General features: G+C 38.6%; 2 protein-coding genes across 2 annotated transcripts; one reads left to right on the top strand and one right to left on the bottom strand.

Moving 5' to 3' along the window:
* Positions 1–15,051: 15,051 nt before the first annotated feature.
* On the bottom strand, positions 15,052–16,049 carry LOC131328575 (uncharacterized mitochondrial protein AtMg00810-like). Its single transcript, XM_058361508.1, has 3 exons — positions 16,008–16,049; positions 15,430–15,625; positions 15,052–15,335 (listed from the first exon to the last, which is right to left on the bottom strand). The coding sequence occupies exons 1-3, from the start codon at positions 16,047–16,049 to the stop codon at positions 15,052–15,054; spliced, it is 522 nt and encodes a 173-aa protein (XP_058217491.1).
* A 3,457-nt stretch (positions 16,050–19,506) lies between these two features.
* Positions 19,507–22,632, top strand: LOC131323755 (beta-amyrin 28-monooxygenase-like). The gene is made up of 3 exons (XM_058355602.1): positions 19,507–20,495; positions 20,804–20,991; positions 22,059–22,632. The coding sequence occupies exons 1-3, from the start codon at positions 19,541–19,543 to the stop codon at positions 22,356–22,358; spliced, it is 1,443 nt and encodes a 480-aa protein (XP_058211585.1). The 5' UTR covers positions 19,507–19,540; the 3' UTR covers positions 22,359–22,632.
* The last annotated feature ends 283 nt before the right edge of the window (positions 22,633–22,915 follow it).

Genomic DNA, 22,915 nt, shown 5'->3' with positions numbered 1-22,915 from the left:
GGTTGCTTTTCATTTGGATTTCGGTGGTTATTTCTGGGCTTTAGTTGGCGTCTTGCCTTGTTTTAGGTCTCGGGTGGCTTTTAATTTGTCGGTGTGCCTTTAATCCTTTTAATCTTTGTAATCCTTTATAAAGATTAATAATTCTTTTACTTAGAAAAAAAAAAACAAGAATTAAAAGGCGTATCCAATTTTTGGGTATTTTGAAATTGATACGTCAACAAGAATTAAAAAGCATATTTTTGGTATATTTTGAAATTAATACATCAAGAAGAATTTAAAGGCATACACAGTTTTGGAGAGTTTTTTGAAATTGATACGTCAACAAGAATTAAAAGGCATACCCAGTTGGTTATTGCTGTGTACAAAGGGATCTTGGCTTTCTAATGAGTAAAGTACTATTGGCTTGTGGACTTTTTGTTTTCGTTTTTTTGTGATGACTAGCAAAAGTGCACGTGCGTGCACGTGATAATTTACTACGACATTGTATTGAGTTTGCCTTGACTTAAATTAGACCTCCTGCTAATGAATAGTGTGTTCGGGACTACAGCATCAGTCGATGTGAGTTTAAGTTGACCTAGACACCTAGGTATAAAAGAAAAAGATCTTGTACATAAATGTTCAAAATACCCAAATGAGTTGAACCAATATAGAGCACGAGACATTTTGAAGGATGTTAATTAGGCAAGAGTTCAACCCAGCTTTTACCTCTCACCATTGGTTATAGCTTGCACATTATGTTCTCGGAATTAGAAAAAAGAAACAAAAATATTGGCCTTGTTCGTTTCCAAATTTTACTTTGTTTTAAATTTGTTTTTCAACCATTACCCTATATATATCTTTCTCCAACTATTACCTTATTTCTTCAATTATTAATTTCATTTATCTCACTATCTCTCTACATTCATTATCCCTCTCTTCAATCATTATCCTATTTTTCTTTCCGGCCACTACTAAAACTAAAATACCCGAAGTTACCAAATCAACAAGGCTTGATTCAAGCTTAAAATTAATGGGAGTAACCAATTCTGGTGTCCGGTGTGCAAATGATACCCGAAATAGAACGCGCTCATGGTCTAGGGAGATATTTTACTTTTTGCCCAATCTCAACAGTGCCTCAATCCACCAATATTTCATCAAAGCATGTTCCATTGTTTCCTCCTCTCCACAACTGCAAATATATTCTTTCAAAAATGATACTCACACAACAATTCAAATACAACAACTTACACAATCTCTCACATATATATGGGGCCCACACATAGTAGTGTGCGTGGAGTCCACATGCATGTGAGAGGTTGTGTAAATTGTTGTGTGAGTAGCATCTTTGATACTCTTTTCTTGCTTGCCAACCACACAACTTGGTCCAAAAAGCAATGTTGACGTACTATTACATAGTACAACTTTCTCAGGCAAAATACTTTGCTACCAATACTATCCAGCAGGATCGTAATACTCCTCCCATACCAACTTTCTCGGGTTCTCTTCTAGCGCTTCCTAACCAATTGATAACCTGATTTCACAATGGAATATGGTTTCACAAGTGATGTTATGATTAATACAGGCGCAAGGGATTGTGAGAATACACTTCCACACATGGGATATGATCCAATAGTTAATTACTCCGTACTATTTTTTAGAAGAGATGGGCATTGCTGCCTCAAATAGGCTAAACTTGAGAGAACACAACTTTAGGATCAGGTTCATAGGATTTTAAAACTGGATTCGGCAGGCCTCTCTTAAATCTTGTGAGACCAGTGACAATGTTTCATGTATTTAGAAACAAGGCGTAGATTTTAAGAGATTGTTAATGTAGCCAATACTTCAATCTGGCTTTATCACATAAAGATGATCCACCTTTTTCTAAACATGCATATCTCTTCACAGTGAGTAGTACATAATTTGCCAATCCTTTTGGAATTCAAAACAGGTTCAAGCATATTCGTAAAGTGTTTGGACAAAATAGTTTCGAAACAAGGTTAATTCGTGAGATAATCCCTTTAAGGACATATAAACATTGGTATTAACTGATCGTACACTTGTTCGTCTTCAAACATTGTTGTGAGAAGTATTCTTCCTGTATGTTTATTCCTACAGCAACGGAGAAACAAACTATTGCATATATGGGTAATCAGTCATAAGTGATACCCAAGCAGGGTGTTTAATTAATTGCTCCAAAATATAACATAAATTGAATTCATTTCTTCCAGACCCATGAAACAAAACTTACTTCCTTCCTTCAACACCATTGTTAGGATTCATAGCACGCACCACGAACTCCATCCTCCATGGCGGCACCAAGCCAACTGACTCTTTTTGACATGAACAAAACTTCCAATCATAGCCAACTCTAGAAATTCGGATGGATTACTTGAGCAATTATCGCTACGGTTTGAGAGTTAGGCGCCTATAATGGTCGGCTTGAGAGTCAGGCGCCTATAATGGTGGTTTGGAACTCGAAGTCTGATTGCTAGGGCTTGAGGAGTCAGGCGCCTATAATGGTGGTTTGGAACTCGAAGTCTGGTGGCGAAGCGGCGGCAGGCTTGGAGTCTTTAATAATCAATAGATTGGAAGGGTTGTGTTTTGTCGGTGGACTTGGAGTCTTTTATAATCAGTAGATAGATTGGAAGGGTTGTGTTTTATCGGTGGACTTGGAGTCTTTTATAATCTGTAGATAGATTGGAAGGGTTGTGTCTTTTCGGTTTAGGATGGGAAGGTTGCCTCCAATAGTCGTGTATGCTCTGAAGTCTGAACTGGCGTGAATAAACTTGGGGCAAGTGTGTTAATAATTGTAAGTGCTTGGGGCAATTTTGGAAAACAAAAAGTAGGAAACACCTTCATACATTTTAAAGAAGTAGTATAGATTAAGTAGGATTGATATATACGAGAGCTAGCTAGACAGTTGATACGAACTTTGATGTGAAGATTTCTAGGCCTGTTGACATAATTTTATTCGTTCAACTAATTAACATGTCGTCTACTTAAAAAGTTGAAAATTATTTTGTTATAAATATTTATATTTCCTATTCTATTGATATTCAGCTATACTGGAGTGTGCATTCAACACACAAGAATGCTGAATTCTTTTCAGACCCACTGAAATTTGATCGCTCGAGATTTGAGGGGTCTGGACTGATTCCGTAGACGTTCGTGCCCTTTGGTGGAGGGCAAGGATGTGCCCCAGAAAGGAATATGCCCGGCCGACATGGAAATACTCGTGTTCATGCAGCACTTGGTGAGTTTTTGGAAGTGCCTCCGGCATCATCATTGGTTAAGTGTGAGCCTTAATTTACCAGTCAAAGATTGGATTATTTTCAACGCCAAAAAGAAAACTCCTTTTCGTTTGGATGTTAAAAAAACTCCTTTTCGTTTGGATGTTAACATGCCCTGGGCCATGGTTTTTGTGGTTCCACTTTGGCAACTGTGGAAAGCTCGCAACAAGATGAGCTTTGACAATGTTGAAACAACATCAATTATGTGCTTAAGGCAAGTTAATATATATCTACGCTAAGGAAATTTTTATTGCTTTTAAGGCTTCGCATGCTAATGATAAACATCATGGGACTCTGATATTTTGGGTTTTACCCTCACCAAGACATCTAAAGTTGAACACGGATGGCTGCTTCTACGAGTCCACCAATACGGCTGGCTTTGGAGGAGTGATCAGAGATAGCTCGGGGAACTGGATCCTAGGTTATTATGGCAAAGCAACCTGCACCAGCAGCTTGGAAGTAGAGATATGGGCTATTTACAGAGGTCTCACGATCATTTTGGAAAAGGGCATGTCAAATGTTACCATATAGTCTGATTCGAGCATGGCAGTTGGTTTTTACAATGAAGGACCACCTGTTGATCACCCTCACCGTCACATAGTTGAAGAGCTCGAAGAATTGCTGCCCAGACAAATTCATCCGTCATCCACATCTATCATCAAGCCAACCAAATTGCCGATAACCTGGCCAGACTTGGATCGCAGCAGAATCAAAATTTAGTAGTCTCTAGCTCCATTCCTTTTGCAGCTAGGGAAATCGCCTTGGCCGATGCTATGGGTTTTGGCCATCTTAGGATCTAGTCTACGACTATCGTAGTTTTTTTGAACCTTTATGAATGTCGTTTATCTGGCTTGTAGACTTTGATCGTCTAAGTTAATGCATGATTTTCTGCTTGACAAAAAAATGGGAAAAGACGATTCCTAACGAGAAGATGATTGTCGATCCCATGTCTACTCCTGAAAATGGTCTCCCAATCCGCCTCTACCCTCACACACAAGTCTTAGACAGAATAATTCACATATAATTTAAGGCTAAAACTACTCCTTTAATTCAACCACCTTTGGTGTATTTCAGTTTCAAAGTGCTTAATTCACTACAAGAAAAATGAAAATTGGTGACGAAAAAGTGGCGACGAAATTTTATTTTGTCACTAAATGAGTATATTTGGCGACGAAAAAATAAATTCGTCACCGTTTTGACAACTTCCGTGACGAAATAATTTTGTCACCAATTATACCTGTTTAGCGACGAAAAAAATATTTTCGTCACCAAAAGTACCCATTTGGAGACGAAATACATTTTTCGTCACCAAAAGCTTAAAAAAAGGTGACGAAATTATTTTTTGTCGCCAAAGATAATCATTTGGTGACAAAAAAATATTTCGTCGCTAAATCAGACCAATTTAGTAACGAAATATTTTTTTTGTCACCAAATGCTTAACTTTGGTGACGAAAAATAATTTCGTCACCATTTTAACGTTTTCAGCGACGAAAAATATATTTCGTCATCAAATGGGTACCTTTCGTGACGAAATTTATGAATTGCGCTTTGTCACTATATGTATTTCGAACATAACTCTTTACTAAAAACTCCGATTGAGATAATTCAAATTGGGTTTGAACAATAACTCAATTGCCTACAACTTTTATGTTTATCAAAATTACTAATTTTAATGTTTAAAGGTTCAAAATTACATTTGAAATATATTTTTATGTTAAACATATATGTTATATATTAGATATTTCAAATATTTATTGAAAAGTATGTGTGGTGCTGTTGGTTAGAGCTTGCGCGAAAAACTCAAGTGACTCGGGTTCGAAACCCAGTGAGAGTAAAAAAAAAGGATTTTTTTCCCATATGAAAATGTCTTTTGCAACGAAAATTTTCGTCACCGATGAGACTTATCAGTGACAAATTTTTTCGTTGCCAAAAGGAATAATTTATGACAAAAAATTTCGTCGTCAAAAAACACAATAAGTGAGGAAAAAAATTTCGTCACCAATTATTCACTTTTTGATGACGAAATATTTCGTCATCAAAAGACACTATAGGTGACGAAAAATAGATTTCGTCACCAGGTAGGAATCCTCGACAACCTTTAGTCGACAAATTTTTTTTCGTCACCTATATTATTTGTGACGAAAAACAAGCAATTTGTGACGATATTCATTCGTCACCCAATGCAATTTTTCTTGTAGTGATTTATTCCATGATGAAGGAAAGAAGCTAAAAATAGCTACAATTAATTTGATAGAATATATATCTCTACCTAATAAAACACAAGAGTGTGGGGATCACACAATTACAAGTTGAAAGAAGGGCTAGTTCATTTGATCCAAGGATTGACAATGAACTTTGCAAATGTAATGTAAGTCCCCACATTTTTTGTAGTAATTGTGCAAAGGAACTTTGCAAGTGTAATGTAAGTGCCCACATTCTTTGTAGTAATTGCACAAATACCACCGATCTTCCAATTCCAAAACCGTATACGCAAATTAATACTCCCTCCATCCCTTTTTATAGTGTCCTGCTTTGTAATTCCAACTTATTAAAAAGGCGTTATCGTTACATCTTTCACATCAATTTTTACCTCAATTTTCCCTCATTACCTTCTATGGAAATATCATAATTACATTTTTACTCACTAACTTTTCAAAATGGAATCTACTTTTAGGGGTAAAATGGAAAATTCACCAACTTTTACCCACTAACTTTACAAAATGGACACTTATTAAGGGACGGCCCAAAATGGAATACTGGACTCTAAAAAATGAACGGAAGGAGTAGTTTTTTGTAGCTAGCTTAAAAGTTTAGTTGGAGAGTGGTGTAAGCACAAGTTATTCTCTTTCGTGCCACTAAGAAGATGATCACATACTACATACTAATGAATCGATTTAGTGTTTAAGCCACTAGCTAGCAAGAGCCTTAGGCACAGACAATTCCAACTAAGACGCGTAGTGCCGTAGGTACGAGCAAAAACTAGTATATATATAAAAGGAAACTGTTTTGCTTGTGCGTCATGCATCTGGTGTGACCCATATATACATGTAGTAACTCATCAGCAAGTGGAAATGGAATTGTTCCTTTTGTAAAATTCAAATGAAGTGAATGAAAACAAATGATTATGTATATCTTTGGTAATTTTACTTTCAATCATTTCCATGCGGAACTCAGAGCGGACCCTACATGCCGGTATGTATGTAAAGATAGCAAAATGGGTATTAAGAAAAAATAGCAATTAATTAAATGCGACCGGAGTGGGCCCCGCATGCCGGTATGTGCACCATCGGTGTCTATAGCAGTTCTGGTTTTGAAGTGTCGTTCAAGCTGTTTTGATTCCTGAAAGCTTTCTTTTTTCGACCAAAGCTTTTCAAATACTTTTTTATTAAAAAAGTGTTCTTATCCCATAAGTAATTCCACGCGAATTAAATATGGGATCGGAAAAATTAAGAATGAAATTAATCCGCGAATCAAACGAGGCCTAAGGGCATTAGCGGAAGAACAATTACAATATTAAATACTTTTTTATTAAAAAAGTGTTCTACATGCCGGTATGTATGCAAAGATAGCAAAATGGGTATTAAGAAAATATGGTAATTGATTAAATGCGATCGGAGTGGCCCCACGTGTTGGTATGTGCACCGTCGGTGCACGCACCATCAATGTCCATAGAAGTTCTGGTTTTGAAGTGTCGTTCAAGCTGTTTTGATTCTTGAAAGCTCTCCTTTTTTGACCAAAGCTTTTCAATTACTTTTTTATTAAAAAAGTGTTCCTTATCCCATCAGTAATTCCAAGCGACTTAAACATGGAATTGGGAAAATTAAGGATGAAAATAATCCGTGAATCAAATAAGGTCTAAGGGCATTAGCAGAAGAACAATTGCTATATTTGTAACGATCCGGATTTTTGGCCCTATTTTTTTTCCAATAAAGAAAAATTACAGTTCAAAAATTTTTTTTATTATTGTTCCAAATTTTATTAACTAATTATTCTACTAACTATTCATGTGATTTCAAAATATATTTTATTGGTAATTGTGATTAGTATTTGTTTTGTATTAAATTAATCCTTTAATTGTGTAATTGTGTAAATGTGGATATATGTATTAATACCTTGTGCCATAATGTACTATAAAACTTTTCCACCACCAAAATGTGCTCCAGCCATATCTCATCTCTCTTTGCCGTCTCTCTCCCTCTCTTTCTCTTTACCTGTTCCCCACACCAAGCCGAACCATCCCCCTTTCCCATTTTCGGCAGCCACCTCCCCAACCCCATTTCTTGCACCCCACTCTTCTCTCCACTTCCCCTTATAAATACACTGCTTCGTTCCTAAAAAAAAAATAAATACACTGCTTCGTTCCTTAAAAAAAAAAAAAACACCACCACTACCAACAGTAGAAGAGAAGGACATGAAAGGAAATTCGTCCATGGTGAAAATCTAAAGAAACAAAACAAAGAGGGTCGCAGTCCCACACTCCGAACGCCAATTCGACCTACGCCTCTCCTAACCCGTGCCTCGGCATCACAGAGCCTAGTTCCAGTCACCCGAAGTCAGCCCCGGTGTCTCGTGCTCCGTCATCTCCTCCAATTTTTCCGAAACCATCCGGGACCAGCTTCTCGCTTTCTGACCGAATTTGAGGTAGATAAAATGTTTCCCCTACTCTCTCCTAAGTATAATAAATGTTTACATATTGGTTTCGAAGGTTCCGGAGTGAAGCAAAACGATCCCGGAGTCGCGGAGGTCTTCTCCCCTGTTTTTCCGCCCACTGTACATGAAGGTTACGATTTTGATAAAAAGATACTTTTATTACAGTTACACCCCTGAGGTTATTTAACATATGATTTCGACCCAAAAGAACTAATGACTTATTACAACTAGTCCTTAGTTTATTAACCGATCATGTTTCGGCCTATCATCTTATATTACTATTATTATTTTAATGTAGGCATTCAATTAATTATTAGGGTTAACAAAAAATATTATGATTATATTCATTTGTAAAATTGGATATAGCTAAATATATACATGAGTGTAATTATTGCTGGTGTAACAATAAAAAAATAAGTCACGATTAGAGTTGTTAAAAATATTGCTAAGATTACAAAATTGATAATTTACGTGTTTAAATATTAATTCACACATTTTAATAACGTAAAGGCATCGACCAATCATAAAATATTATGCGATTTATTCATACAGTATTAATTGATTTACTTGTTATCTAATAAAAATGTACTATGCTCTAAATTAGTTTTTTTTGATGAATAACATTGTACGTGCAATTAATGTTATGGTTAAAGGAAAAGGAAAACAGATGAAAGATTGTGGGCTTAGCAGGATCTCAGGGGCGGCTTGACAGGACCCTATTTTAATCGGGGGTAGTCTAGTAGGACCTTGAGGACAGCTTGAAATTTCACGCCCTCGATTTTAAATATAATTATAAAGGATTTCCATAATTAAAACCTCACAACAATTCGTACGATACCCAAAATAATATAGCATTCCCATTTCCATAATCACACTTCAACATCCATTAGTTTCCAAAAGATTATATCAACAGCCCAAATTAACATAAGTACATGGTATAGAAAGAGTTAAGAGTTACAATATGTCATACTTAAAGATTTACAAAATTAAAGTTACAAATACATTTTCCAAAAGAGATTTACAAAGATGGACATGTAACTTCTCATCGTTAGCTTTTAAAGTGTGTCCACATCCAAGCATTGAGTCATGCTAGCTACTGCCTTGAGTTATTACCTGAAATTGATGTAAGATTTGAGCTGCACTCGCCCAATAGGAAATTCTACGCTAACATTATATGCAAATGAAATGCTAGGATGATCTCAAGATAGGAACATGAACGAGACCACAGGTTAACCAACAATCTTAGTTCAATAAGCTCAACAACCATTTAACGCTTATCGTGCAACTCAAACTTGAACCATTTCCATCTTTCATGTGTCTAACGTCTTTTCGTAGTATGTGTCATGAGGCGAAGCTCCTGCCGGGCCAATTAAGAGATCTCGATACCCCCTGCCAGACACCATACCCATCGATAGGTCCTGAATGTAACAATTATGAGCCTTTGCTCCTGCCGAGCCAATTAAGGGATCCCGATATCCCCTGCCAGGCACCCACCTGTCGATGGGTCCAAAATGTTCTCGATGTGTCCAAAGGTGTTCAAGTGTCACATAACCTCATATTGTGTCATTTCAATTCAACCGAAGTCCAAGAAGTAAACAATGTAAAATTTCCACCAAACCAAGGCGAGAGATGCAAGGATACTTCATGTACTCAACGAATATGATTAATCATGCTATGGGGTGGTTTGGAGGTGCTTAGAACAAGTTAAAAGTGGGTGGGGGTCAAAACGATGAAGTACAGAACAAATGCAAGAAATTTGTCCATAAGGTTCTGGTAACGATACAGCAAAAATGGACGTACGATACAACATTCAAATCAGAAATTCTGAAGTTACGGTTTTGAAATGGTATCGATATGGCAAAAAGCCCGTATTGATTTAGTGACGTTACGAGCAGATTTTCGAGGATTCAACTACAACAACAACGACAACAACTATAGGCACAATTTCAAGGCAAAAAAAAAAACACTCCCTTTACATATGTTGAGAGGTAGAATCCTTACCTCGAGGCCGAAGCATGATTTCCAAGAAAGAGAGATCGAGCCTTAGACTCCAAAGTCTACACTGAGCCAAATACGCCTCACCAAGCACAAGCTCCAATACGCATAGAGATGAAGGATTTATGGTTGTTTTGGTGGGTTATTGGGTGAAATTTTGAGAGAGAGAAGAGAGAGAATGCCGAGAGGGGAGAGAGATGGACGGGAGAGAGGGAGTGAGGGGTGTGAGTGTGTTTCTCACACTCCTCCCTATATATACTCACACAAATACATACTATACTATCACCCAAATCTTCCAAACTCTTGCACATCAAACCCTTCGAACAAATATCCACATAATATCATCAATTTTCATTTACGAGACAATTTGACTTTATTAAACGAAATTACGGGTCTCTACATTCTACCATCCTTAAAGAAATTTTGTGCTCGAAATTTTCCATGCCAATTCTAGCTAACATGAACACCACGTATGCATGCAACACTTATAACCATCAATATTATGCAACAAGTCATATATCATGATATTTAAATATGAAACACTCACATTGGTTCATTCCGAAAATAAATGTGGATACTTCTCTCTAACTTTATCTTCCCTTTCCCATGTCGACTCCTTGCTACCCTAACTCTTCCACAATACTCGCACCAATGGTGTCGTCTTACCCCTCAACACTTGATCATGCGAATTTAGGATACGTATCGGTTCCTCCCCATAAGACGCATCGGCATCCAACTTAAGTTCGGACCACTCTAGCACGTGAGACGGATCCGGTTCATACTTTCTCAACATTGACATGTGGAATACGTCATGTACACCTGGTAGCTTCGGTGGCAAGGCCAAACGTTATGCAACCTCCCCAATCTTCTCGATGATATCAAACGACCTAATATAATGCGGCGAAAGCTTCCCCTTTTTCCCAAAACGTGATAAACCTCTATGCGGCGATACTTTAAGGAATATGTGATCCCCTTCTTCAAGCGATGACGACGATCAGCATAGTTCTTTTGCCTACTTTGCGCGGTCAACAATCTTTGGTGAATCACTTTAACTTGTTCAGGTGTCCTCTCTTGAGCTTCCTTAAGGCGTTGACGAATTAATTTCATACTCTCGGAGGTCTCCTTAATCATATCCAGCCCCACTAATGTAGCCTCTCCCAATTCTGTCCAACACACAGGTGATCGACATGGTCTCCCATACAAAGCCTCATACGGTGCCATTTCGATACTAGATTGATAGCTATTGTTGTACGTGAATTCTACCAACTGTAAATGGTCCTCCCAACTACCCCGGAAATCCATCGTGCAAGCCCGAAACATGTCTTCCAAAATCTAAATCGTTCTCTCAGATTGCCCATCTGTTTGAGGGTGATACACGGTACTAAACAAAAGATTCATGCCCAAAGCGACTTGCAAACTCTGCCAAAAATGCGCGGTAAATCTTGGATCTCGATCAGACACGATAGATACAGGAATCCCATGAAGTCGGATAATCTCTCGAATATACAAACGGCTAAGCGTATCTACTGAATCGGTAACCTGAATAGGCAAGAAATGAGAAGTTTTGGTCAAACGATCCACGATTATTCAAATAGCGTCAAGCCCCCTTGGCGACCTTGGTAAACCTGTAACAAAATCCATGGTCACATTTTCCCACTTCCACTCGCCCACAGGCAATGGTTGTAACTCCCCTGCGGGTCGTTGATATTCGGCTTTCACTTATTTACATGTAAGACACTTGGATACGAAAATCACGACGACCCTTTTCATTCAGGACCACCAAAATTGCCTACGTAAGTCATGATACATTTTCGTTCCTCTTGGATGAATGGCTAACGGTGAATGGTGGAACTCTCGCAAGATTTCTTCCAGACACGAAACGGGTATGAACAACTTTCCATGATAACGCAAGCTTTGATCGGCGTGAATCATCCACCCTTCTTGAGCGTTTCGACTGAGAAATTTAGCACGAAGTTCCTCCATTTCCTCACCGTGTTGTTGAGCTTCAATTATTCGAGTCGATAATTTTGATTGCACCGTCAAGTTGCATAACGTGACCCTTTCCCGAACTTCCTCAAAGTGCAAAGCATAAAAGCTCAAATCATTCATCATTTTCCATTCGTGAATAGCTAGACTTGCTAGGTGTGTTGGTTTTCTACTCAATGCGTCCGCCACAACGTTCGCCTTACCCAGATGACATTGCAATTCGAAGTCATAATCTTCTAAGTGTTCCATCCAACAACGTTGATGTAGGTTAAGCTCTTTTTGGGAGAAGAGGTACTTTAGGTTCTTATGATTGGAAAAGACTTCAAATTTTTCACCATAAAGATAGTGACGCCAATTCTTCAAGGCAATGACGACATCCGCGAGTTCTAAGTCATGGGTAGGATAGTTTGGTTCGTGAGTTTTTAATTGCCTCGACCCATACTCCACCTGTCACGCCCCGCCCCGCAAATGGCACCCAAAGTGGGACCACTCACCCGGATTGCATCAACACGCACCCCAATCCCTCCTTAGACGCATTGCAATAAACGGAGTAGTCAACTCCACATTCGGGTACAGTCAAAACTAGTGCAATAGTCAACCTCCTCTTCAATTCCTCAAAAGCCGCCTCAAACAAGTCATTCCAAACGATGGTAGTAACCGGCCAACTCCAGAAAACTTTAGATCTCAAATACGTTCTTCGGTCGTTGCCAATTCATAACGGACTATATCTTCCCCGGATCAACGGACACACCTCCCTCTTCTTTGCGTATACTCTTCTCCTTCTCATTCCTCCCTTTCTTCTTCTAAGTGCACTTATCCAAATAACATTCTTATTTCTCCACCCAAAACCACCATGATTCTTGTTGTAGGCGGCAATATTTTGAGTGTTCTAAATTTGTCCTACATCACTTGTCTCCTTGCTATTCAACACTGTTGCTGAAGGTCTCAACATCCTATTTGAAAGAGCTAAATCTGAGAATGTGATATCAGGGATTAAAATGGGAAATGATGGTCCAGTCATTTCTCACCTTAAATTTGCTGATTACACTATAATTTTCTGCAAAAATGACAGACAAGAAGTTCAATCTATCATGGGAATCTTATGCACCTTTCAGCTAATATCAGGTTTGAAAATCAACTTTGCTAAGAGCCAGCTTTGTGGTATTGGCATCCCTGAAGAGATTGTCGAATCATATGCTGAAATTCTGGGGTGCAAAGTGATTAAACTTCCAACTAAATATTTGGGATTACCTTTGGGTGCCAATCCTAGAAGGTGGTCTACATGGAATTCAGTAATTGAGAGATTTGAGAAGAAATTATCCAGTTTGAATAGGAAGAATATAACTCTTGGAGGCCAGCAAACGATGATTAACTCTAATTTAGGAAATTTACCTCTGTTCTACATGTCTCTCTTCAAGATGCCTATTTCAGTTGCAAGGAAGTTGGAAAAGTTACAAAGGCAATTTTTGTGGGGTGATACTGAGGAGAAAAGAAGATTACATATGGTGGGGGGATAGGGTGACTAAAAGCAATAAATGGGGGGTGGGTGGGCGGGCGTTGTTTGGGGATTAAAAAGTTACTAATTCAGAATGCATCACTATTATGCAAATGGTGGTGGAGGCATGGGGTGGAAAAAGACTCCCTTTGGGTAAAAGCAATCAATGGTAAGTATGGTGTATCTGGTTCGAAGTGGCTTCCATCTCAAATCCCTAATCAAACCAAGTTCTCCAAAATTTGGGGTGATATATGTAATGTTGGTAGAGAAGGGTCTAATTTTGAGATGATCACTGATGAGGTATTTTGGATTAAAGCTGGTTCAGGTATGAATACTTCTTTTTTGGGAAGATATCTGGATTGGCAATCAACCCCTTAAGTTTGTTTTCCCTAGACTTTTTATTAAGTGGAACCAAAAGAATTCAAGGGTTGGGGAAATTTTCAATCACTCCAATTTGTTTTGGGATCTCACCTTCAGAAGACAACTACATGACTGGGAAGTTGAACAGGTTAATGAATTAAGGTTAAGACTTAATTCTATTTCTTTGCAATCTATTGAGGAGGACTCACTGAGATGGAGGTGGGATAGTAAATCGATTGCAATCTCTGTGAAATCTTGCTATGGGAAATGGGAGTTGGAGTTTAATTCTCAGAATTTCATTGGCCCGATATGTAAAAGGATTGGGAAAAACATATGTCCATTCAAAGTTGAGGTGTTTTGTGGCAAGCTGAGCAGGGAAAAGTAGCTACTGGTTCTGAATTGATGAGGAGGAATATCCTCAATCGGATCCTGAGAATGGTCAATTGGGGCTGTGTCCCTTTTGTAACTTGGAATTGGAAACTGTGGCTCATTTATTTTTACATTGTTCAAAAATTTGGAAGGTATGGTCTGAAATTTTAGAATGGTGGGGAATAGTTTAGGTGTGTCCTGCTAATTTAGTTGACCTTCTATGATGGTGGTTTTCTAATAGATTCAAATATGTGGAGGAAGGTTGCTGGGAAATTTGCTTTTTTGCAGGTGTCCGGTCCATTTGGTTGGAAAGAAATCAGATCATCTTTAGGAATAAAGCTTTTGAGGAGGGGCTACTTGTGGAGAACATAAAGACAAAGGTTGCAGTGTGGCTTAAATCTTTCTACAATCTGAATGAAGATTACTCGGTAGAAGATGTCAAGAGATGTATCCAAGGCATTAGGAAACTGAAGGTAAGGAGAAATCTTGTGGAGTAATACTTCCTCTTAGTGTTTCTGTTAGGTTGTCGAGTTCATTTGCTTTCTGAGTACCTGGGTTTGGTTTGGTGCGTGTGGGAGTGGGAGTGGGAGTGTTTATAATGATGGAGGTGTCTTTCTGGGTGTATTTCTTGAGTGGTTGTCTGTTTGGAGGTGGTAGTGTTCATTTACTTATTGGTTCATTCTCAGCTTTTGCATATGTAGTAGATGATGGAGACTTTTGTTCTTTGATACTACGTTGCTGCAGTTAAATTATCACAATGGAGAATGGGTGGCTGAAAAAGATGAATGCCAATATCGCGAAGAAGTGAGGTGATCCATGTAAGTTCAGCCGCTGTGGCAGTGGAGGCTATGGAACGGTACTCAGCTTCTGCACTTGATCACGCCACTGTAGCTTGCTTCTTTGCACACCATGAGATACATGTGCTACCTAAAAACGTACAAAACCAGTTGTGGACCTTCGTGTAATAAAACAACCTGCCCAATCAGCATCAGAAAAGGCATATAGATCCAAAGAACTGTGGCGGAGTATGCGCATGGTCGCACCCACATAACGAATGATGCGTTTAACAGCTTGATAGTGCCCAATGTGGGACAATGCATAAATTGGGCCACGTACATAATTAACAGCATAAGCAATATCTAGTCTGGTAAATGTAAGATATTGTAAAGCTCCAACAATGCTCCGATAATAAGTAGGATCCAGGTAAGGGGCTGAATTAGATTAGACCGGACATTGATTGCCATGGGAGGGGATATTGGCTTGCATCGAACCATTTGAGCTTTAGTAAGTAACTCACAGGCATACTTGGATTGACAAAGGACGAGCCCAAAATCTGTGTTATGCACTTCAACTCCCAAAAAGTAGTTGAGCTGGCCAAGGTCCTTGATGGCAAATTCATGAACGAAGCTGCTGATCGAACACACCAATCAATCAACTCTGAGTTGCTTCCAGTGAGTATCATGTCGTGTACGTATATTAGAAGTAGTATCCTTCTGTTAGACTGATAAATAAACAAGGATGGATCAGCCGAACTATAGCAAAAACCTAAGTTGAGAAGAAATAGCTGAGCCGGTCAAACCACGCACGGGGAGCTTGCTTTATTCCATAGAGGCCAGTGAATCAATGATGGTCAAGTCTTATACCCTATATAAAAGTATTCTTGGATTATGTTTTAGATACAATCAATAATACATTAATTTTTTTTTTTTTAATAACTCCATCCACTAGAACACAACTGCTATCCACTACCACCATCTTCTAGCTCCACCCTCTCCCATCCATCCTTTGCCATGATGATCAACCACAATAAAATGAAGCCATGAAGTCACCACAATAAATTGAAAAATAAAAAGAAGTTAATCTATGGCTCTATCACTTCTCACCTTCCCAATCTCACCACCATTCTTCATATCAAATTGTTTCATTGCCAATTTAGAGACCTTTTAGAGTGGAGGAGTACTGGAGTAACTCAGCACCAGGAACTTCTAGCATTGAAATCCTTACTGCGCCACTCCTTCCATCTAATACTCCTTTGTTCTAATTTATTGCTTTCTTTTGGAGATTGCAACTTATAAAGATGTTGTGTGGTGGGTCCTGAAGGACTCAACCACAACCCGACGATCAATGATCGCCATGATATTGAGAAAACAACAAACCAAACATATCCGAAAAACAGGGTGTAATTTACTCTATCATACCGTATCTTAATCAAGGTGTAATTTGGCAACTTGGAGATCTTTTGTTTTTTTTTGTTTTTTTTTGAACAGCGAAGAAGAATTTTATTAAAATGAGAGAGGATAGTACAAAAAGGAATACCAAGATCAAACCAAACAACTTGGAGCTAATAGTGATTTATCTATTTGGTTGGACCATTGGGTAGGACCTTACAGATTGCGTGACTATATTTTGCACCCAACGTTGTACATCTTAAAGTTAAAGACTTGTTTGACTCTATTAGTTTTGTCTTGGCTTATGGATCTGCTAAAAGACTATCTCCCGTCCCAAATTCTTGAGTCAATTCAATCAATTCCTATCCCCTTGCCCCCTTCCATTGACGCACCTGTTTGGGAACCAAATAATCAGGGAGATTTTATTTTCAAGTCAGCATATAATTGGCTCCTTATCCAGACTCTAATCCCCCCAATGGCATGCCTAGCCTTCCTTGGCGGCTGCTATGGCGGCTGAAATTACCCTCAAAATTAAATCTCTTTCTATGGTTTGTTTGTCACAATGCTTTGCCAACCAATGAGTTCTTATTCCACCATCATGGTTGCATATTGTATGGGAATGTTAGGCGTGGAGTTCTCTACTGCAGTGTATAAATTTGGCCCTTTTGCAACCAAGCAAACATCTGTTGGTCTCTTTGGCAGAGGTACGACACTTGTTGGATGAAAATGTTTATCTCAAACTTGTTGCTATGTTATGGTTTATGTGGCAAGCCAGAAATAAGGCCATCTTCAATAATGAACCTCTGTGCCCCCAAAATGTTGTGTGCGCGGCTAACCAATTTGCCACATCTTGGTTGGAAGCTGTGCCGGCTAAGGCCCAACCCAACACTCCAAATTTTTTGCTATGGATATCTTGGGTTCCTCCAAGCTCTGGTTGCTTAAAATTAAATGTCGACGGCTCCTCTATTCAAAATCCAGGATATGCAGGGTTGGAAGGTGCATTCCGAAATTGTGTGGGGCACTTTGTTTTGGGTTTCGAAAGAGAGATTCATGTCAACTCCAATATCATGGCAGAAATGTGGGCAGTGCAAGATGGGTTATGGGTTGTCCGTCAGTTTGGGTTTGCTAATATTGTTGTTGAGACTGATTCTACATTTGTGTTCAATGTTTTATGTAGGAGGCAGGTGCAAGCAGGACGGCTTTGCAGGGTATTGCAGGAGATTCTGGTCCTCACGTCTCATTTTTCTTTGCTGCAGGTTATGTTTTGTTATCGCGAGGCTGATGGAGTAATTGACTCATTAGCCAAGCACGTTGCACCAACTCAAGGGCTTTTTGTGCTATATAGTAGTGCACCTGAGTTTGTGTTGAAGCCTTTCTGTAAAGATCAGTGTGGGGTAAGACTAGTTACACTTTCGTGTTAATCTATGTTAAGTGGTTTGGTTTCAAAAAAAAACATATCCAAAAAACATGTTGTGCCCCAGGTTTGTCCATACACTCACACACACCAAATACACAGATTTCAGAGGAAAAACTCCATTTATATATATATACTCATACAATATATACAAATTTGAAAAAACCTCTCCGGGAGCCACATTCTGGCTCACCGCCAAGGAGCCACAACCCTCTCCCTCTCATTTGTGCTACCACACACTCAACCTCACAAATACAACCTGTATTTATTGGGAAAAAACATGGGAGAAACATCCAAGAGCAATTAATGCTCTTTTCATGCGTGAGATTTCCAAGATGTCCAATAGTTGCCAAAAGTCTCAGTGGCTACTCAAGCGAATCCGTTCATGACTTTGGCCAGCCATCACCATCACCCACATGGGTGAATTCCAAAAAAACAAATGGAGAAACCAAACCAAAACCAAACAACAAAAACGAATTAGAGAGACCAAGATATACGTAGTTCGGCTTATGACTGTAAACCTACTCCACGGGTAAGAAAATGAGAGACGATTCCACAATGTGAAGAGAGCTATTGTCCGAAGAGCAACAATGGTGACAAAAAAACAAAGCTCTCACAAAGAGACACTTGATCACCAACCCCAAATACAAGTTCTCTAATCAAGTCTCACAAAATTACTACTAGGATTTTTAACCAAGAGAAATAGAAAGGACAGAGTTCCACATACGTGACCGATGTCACATAGATACATATTTGAAAAAAGAAAAATTAAATCTGAAATACAGCATGACACTCGGTACATACTCCACCTTTAATTTTGTATCCCAAATTTTCAATTACGGCAAACTTAGACTTTAAACATTTCAAGCTTAAACCACTTTTTTTTTTGTTCTTTTTTCGGTGCATAAATGCAACTGCAGGTACGTTTAAACCTCCCTTGTGTCCACATTGGAAACATGACCGACCCTGAGATTTTGGAGGCCTAAAGTGAATTCTAAAATGAGGCCCTATATTTTTAACGAAAAAATTTAATGTAGGTGTCTCATATAAGGTTAAAAGATTAAACTTTTAGCTTCGTAATTTAACTAAAATAAAATTTTAAAACAATTTATATCATTAGAAAAAAATGAATCAAACGTATCACTCATACATTGAGTTTTCTTTGACTAATTATATTATTAACTTTAATTGCAAGAATGCCATTATTAATATTAAGAGAATTAATTATTTTTAACCTTTTTTTTTAATCAAATTTTGTTGAGTTTAAAGTAATTATATTACTTTTATATAGTCAAAAGTGTGTTTTTTTTTTTTTTGTGAATTAGATATTAAAAGTTAAAAATAAAATTCAAATAAAATAAACTAAATTAAAAAAGAAAATTTATCCAAACATTTATAGTAGTGTGCAAAAGATTTGAAAGTCTTGAGTAACATTTAAAACAACTGAAGCACAACTATTATATAGTACAAGAGATGCAAGGAGTTACAGTCTTACCTAGATCCAACCAAAAAACATCTAGAAAAGATAATTTGCAAAATGGGCCTCCTGGGACTCGAAACAAGTACCCGTTGGTTTAAGCATTATGCACAAACCTTTGATACTAGAACTCTACTTGAGCTAGAATTCGAAATAACTAATATATAATATATTGCTGTCTTATATGAAAAATGAGGCCTAATTTTCGATCGAATTTTGGAGGTCTAAAGCGGCCACATCTTGGGCTTCAGCTCAGGGCCGGCCCTGATTGGAAAGCTGCTTTTTGCCTATAAATTTGCTTCTTCCCCTTGCAAAATACACACACTCAACAATCAGAGAACACAAGAAGTAGCAATCATGGAGCTATTCTATGCCTCTCTCCTGGCCTTCTTTGTTCTCTCTGTCACCCTATCTTTCTACTTCCTTTTATACGGCAAAAAATCCGGCTCCCTTCTCAGTAACCTCCCACCCGGTAGCACCGGGTTCCCAATGGTGGGCGAGAGCCTCGAGTTTCTCTCCACCGGATGGAAAGGTCACCCTGAGAAATTCGTGTTCGATCGCATAGCCAGGTACTCGTCTTCCGTATTCAAGACGAGCCTTTTGGGCTCTCCCACAGTTATGTTCTGCGGGGCAGCCGGTAACAAATTCTTGTTCTCTAACGAGAACAAGCTCGTCCAGGCATGGTGGCCTAGCTCCGTCGACAAAATTTTCCCGACATCAACCCAAACCTCATCAAAAGAAGAGGCCATCCGGTTGCGAAAAATGCTCCCCAACTTCCTCAAGGCGGAGGCGTTGCAGAGGTACATAGGAATCATGGACGGGATCGCTCAGCGACACTTTGCCACTGATTGGGAGAACAAAGACCAAGTGGTGGTATTCCCTCTAACGAAGCACTACACGTTCTGGATCGCCTGTCGATTGTTTGTCAGTGTCGAAGATCCTAGCCATGTGGCCAAGTTCGAAGACCCCTTTGGTGGTTTGGTAGCGGGGATATTATCTGTACCCATAGACTTGCCCGGAACCCCGTTTAATCGGGCAATCAAGGCCTCTAATTTCATTAGGACCGAATTGGTAGCCATTATCAAGCAGAGGAAGTTGGATTTGGCCGAGGGAAAAGCGTCGCCCACGCAAGACATTTTGTCACACATGCTTTTGACAAGTGACGAAAATGGAAAGTTCATGCACGAGGCCGACATTGCTGATAAGATCTTGGGGCCGTTGATTGGTGGCCATGACACCGCTAGCTCCTCTTGTGCTTCCATTGTTAAGTTTCTTGCTGAGTTGCCTGAGGTTTACGAAGGAGTCTACAGAGGTAATTCTCATTCCTGTCTTCTCTCAAAGCCCTCTATTTGAATTTGTGCTTGTCTACGGTCTACCTATGTTTTCACCGCGGTTTTAAATCGCAGTATCATGAGACGTATAGGTACGGTGATACAACTATACATTGGATACATGTAAGTAAATCACGATATTGGATGTCTGAAATCCCGCAACATAACGACCAATAAGAGATGTAACGACTTTTATTTAAAAGCTGATTTTCACAGCTTATTATACTTGCATGGTGGGTTTTCTGTACGAAATTGAGAATAGGAATTATTTTTGACTTTGTGAGAACAGAGCAAATGGAAATTGCAACATCAAAATCAGCAGGAGAATTGTTGAATTGGGATGATATTCAGAAGATGAAGTATTCATGGAACGTGGCATGTGAAGTGATGAGGCTTGCTCCACCAGTCCAAGGTGCTTTCAGAGATGCCATCAATGATTTCATGTACAATGGTTTCTCAATTCCAAAGGGTTGGAAGGTAATTATTATTATTATAAGCATATTAATGAACAAAATTGAATCGTTGAAGACGAATAAGGGACCCAGGACACAACAACATCATAACAAGGAGCGAACGAACGGACACGAACACATCCCGATAATCTTATGCCGCCTAAGGCCCAAAGAAAGTTGGCAAGAGATCAACGAAACCAAAACACTGATCATACAACAAAAACTGCAACGAGGAGAACCCGAAAAATTGCCAAATCCTAACACTAGAACCCCAAAAACTCTGTTTATAATAAAATCTACTCCCTCCGTCTCCATTCTTTTGTCCCAATTAGCACTTTTGGCTATTCCAAATTTTTTGTCTCACTTTAGAACTAAATGGCTAAAAGTCAGAGAATTTCCTGTTTTACCCTTCCTAAATGTTGTCTTCATTCTTTTGTCCCAATTAGCACTTTTGCCTAAATGTTTCAAGGATGAAATTGGAAAATCAAGTGATCATACATGAAATTATTATGTTCCCTTAATAAGTTAGAATCCTGAAAAGGGACCAAAGAAGGGGGATAGAGGGAGTATTAAAAAGAGTTGAAAATTGATCCGTCAACAAGTGGTACACCCACCCGACAATGATGAAAATTAAAATTGTCTTCTTAAAAAATAAGTACTTATTTTTAAATCCGGTACAGAGGCATATACCCAGGTTGTTATTGCTGTCTAGAAAGGGATCTTGGCTTTTTAATGAGTCAAGTACTATTTGCCTGCTGATTTTTTGTTTTCGTTTTTTGATAGGATAGGAGGAGCAATAAGTCTTTGGTTGGTTGTGTATGAGAGCTAGACCGTTGATATGAACTTTTGATGTGAAGATTCTAGCTAGGCCTGCATGTTGACTTAGGTTCCGTTGTGCTAGGGTTTTTATTTTTAAATTATTTATTTTTTGTTTTACGACACAAGTTATTATTTTAAAAAATAAGTAATTATTTCCCTTAACGAAACGGGGCCTTAATTATTCGCTCAATTAAAATGTCGTCTACTTCAAAAGCTGAAAATTATTTTGTTATTAATATCTAAATATATTTCCTATTCTATATTGATATGCAGATATATTGGAGTGCGCATTCAACGCACAGGAATGCTGAATTTTTTCCAGAGCCTCTGAAATTCGATCCCTCGAGATTTGAGGGGTCTGGACCGGCTCCGTACACATTTGTGTCCTTTGGCGGAGGGCCGAGGATGTGCCCCGGAAAGGAATACGCCCGATTGGAAATACTTGTGTTCATGCACCACTTGGTGCGAAGGTTCAAGTGGGAAAAGGTAATTCCTAACGAGAAGATGATTGTCGCTCCCATGTCTATTCCTGAAAAAGGTCTTCCAATCCGCCTCTACCCTCACAAGGCTTAGACAGAATAACTCAGATATATTTGAAGGCTAAAACTACTCCTTTAATTCTACCACTATTGTAGTATTTCAGTTTCAATTAAAGTGCTTTATTCCATGATGAAGGAAAGAAGCTAAAAATAGTTAGAATAAATTGATAGAGAATATATATGTTTGTTAAGTATTGGAAGGGAAGCTGTTTTGCTTGTGAGTCATCTGGCAGCAAGTGGAAATGTATTTTATTTTGTAAAATTCAAATGAAGTGAATGAAATTAAGCAAATGATTATCTTTGGGAAATTTACTTTCACTCTTTTGCATGACGCATTTAATTAATTGCTATCTTTTCTTAATACCTATTTTGGGTCAAGTCCTTGTGCTACTGAAGACACCGACGGTGCACATACCGGCACATGGGGCCCACTCCGGATGTCACGAATAAACCGCATGTAATCTGAATGAAAAATTGGAAGATTGGATCGGACACGTACACATATCCAATCAAGTTGATTTTTCACGGGCCCTCTCTTCTTTTTCTTTTTGTTTTTTTTTTTTTAAAATTATTGAACGGCTCAGAATATTA

The sequence above is a fragment of the Rhododendron vialii genome, chromosome 1a (assembly GCF_030253575.1).
Source record: "Rhododendron vialii isolate Sample 1 chromosome 1a, ASM3025357v1".
Lineage (NCBI taxonomy): Eukaryota > Viridiplantae > Streptophyta > Magnoliopsida > Ericales > Ericaceae > Rhododendron > Rhododendron vialii.
Note: the sequence above shows the minus strand (reverse complement) of the source record. Positions and strands in the feature narration are given on the sequence as shown.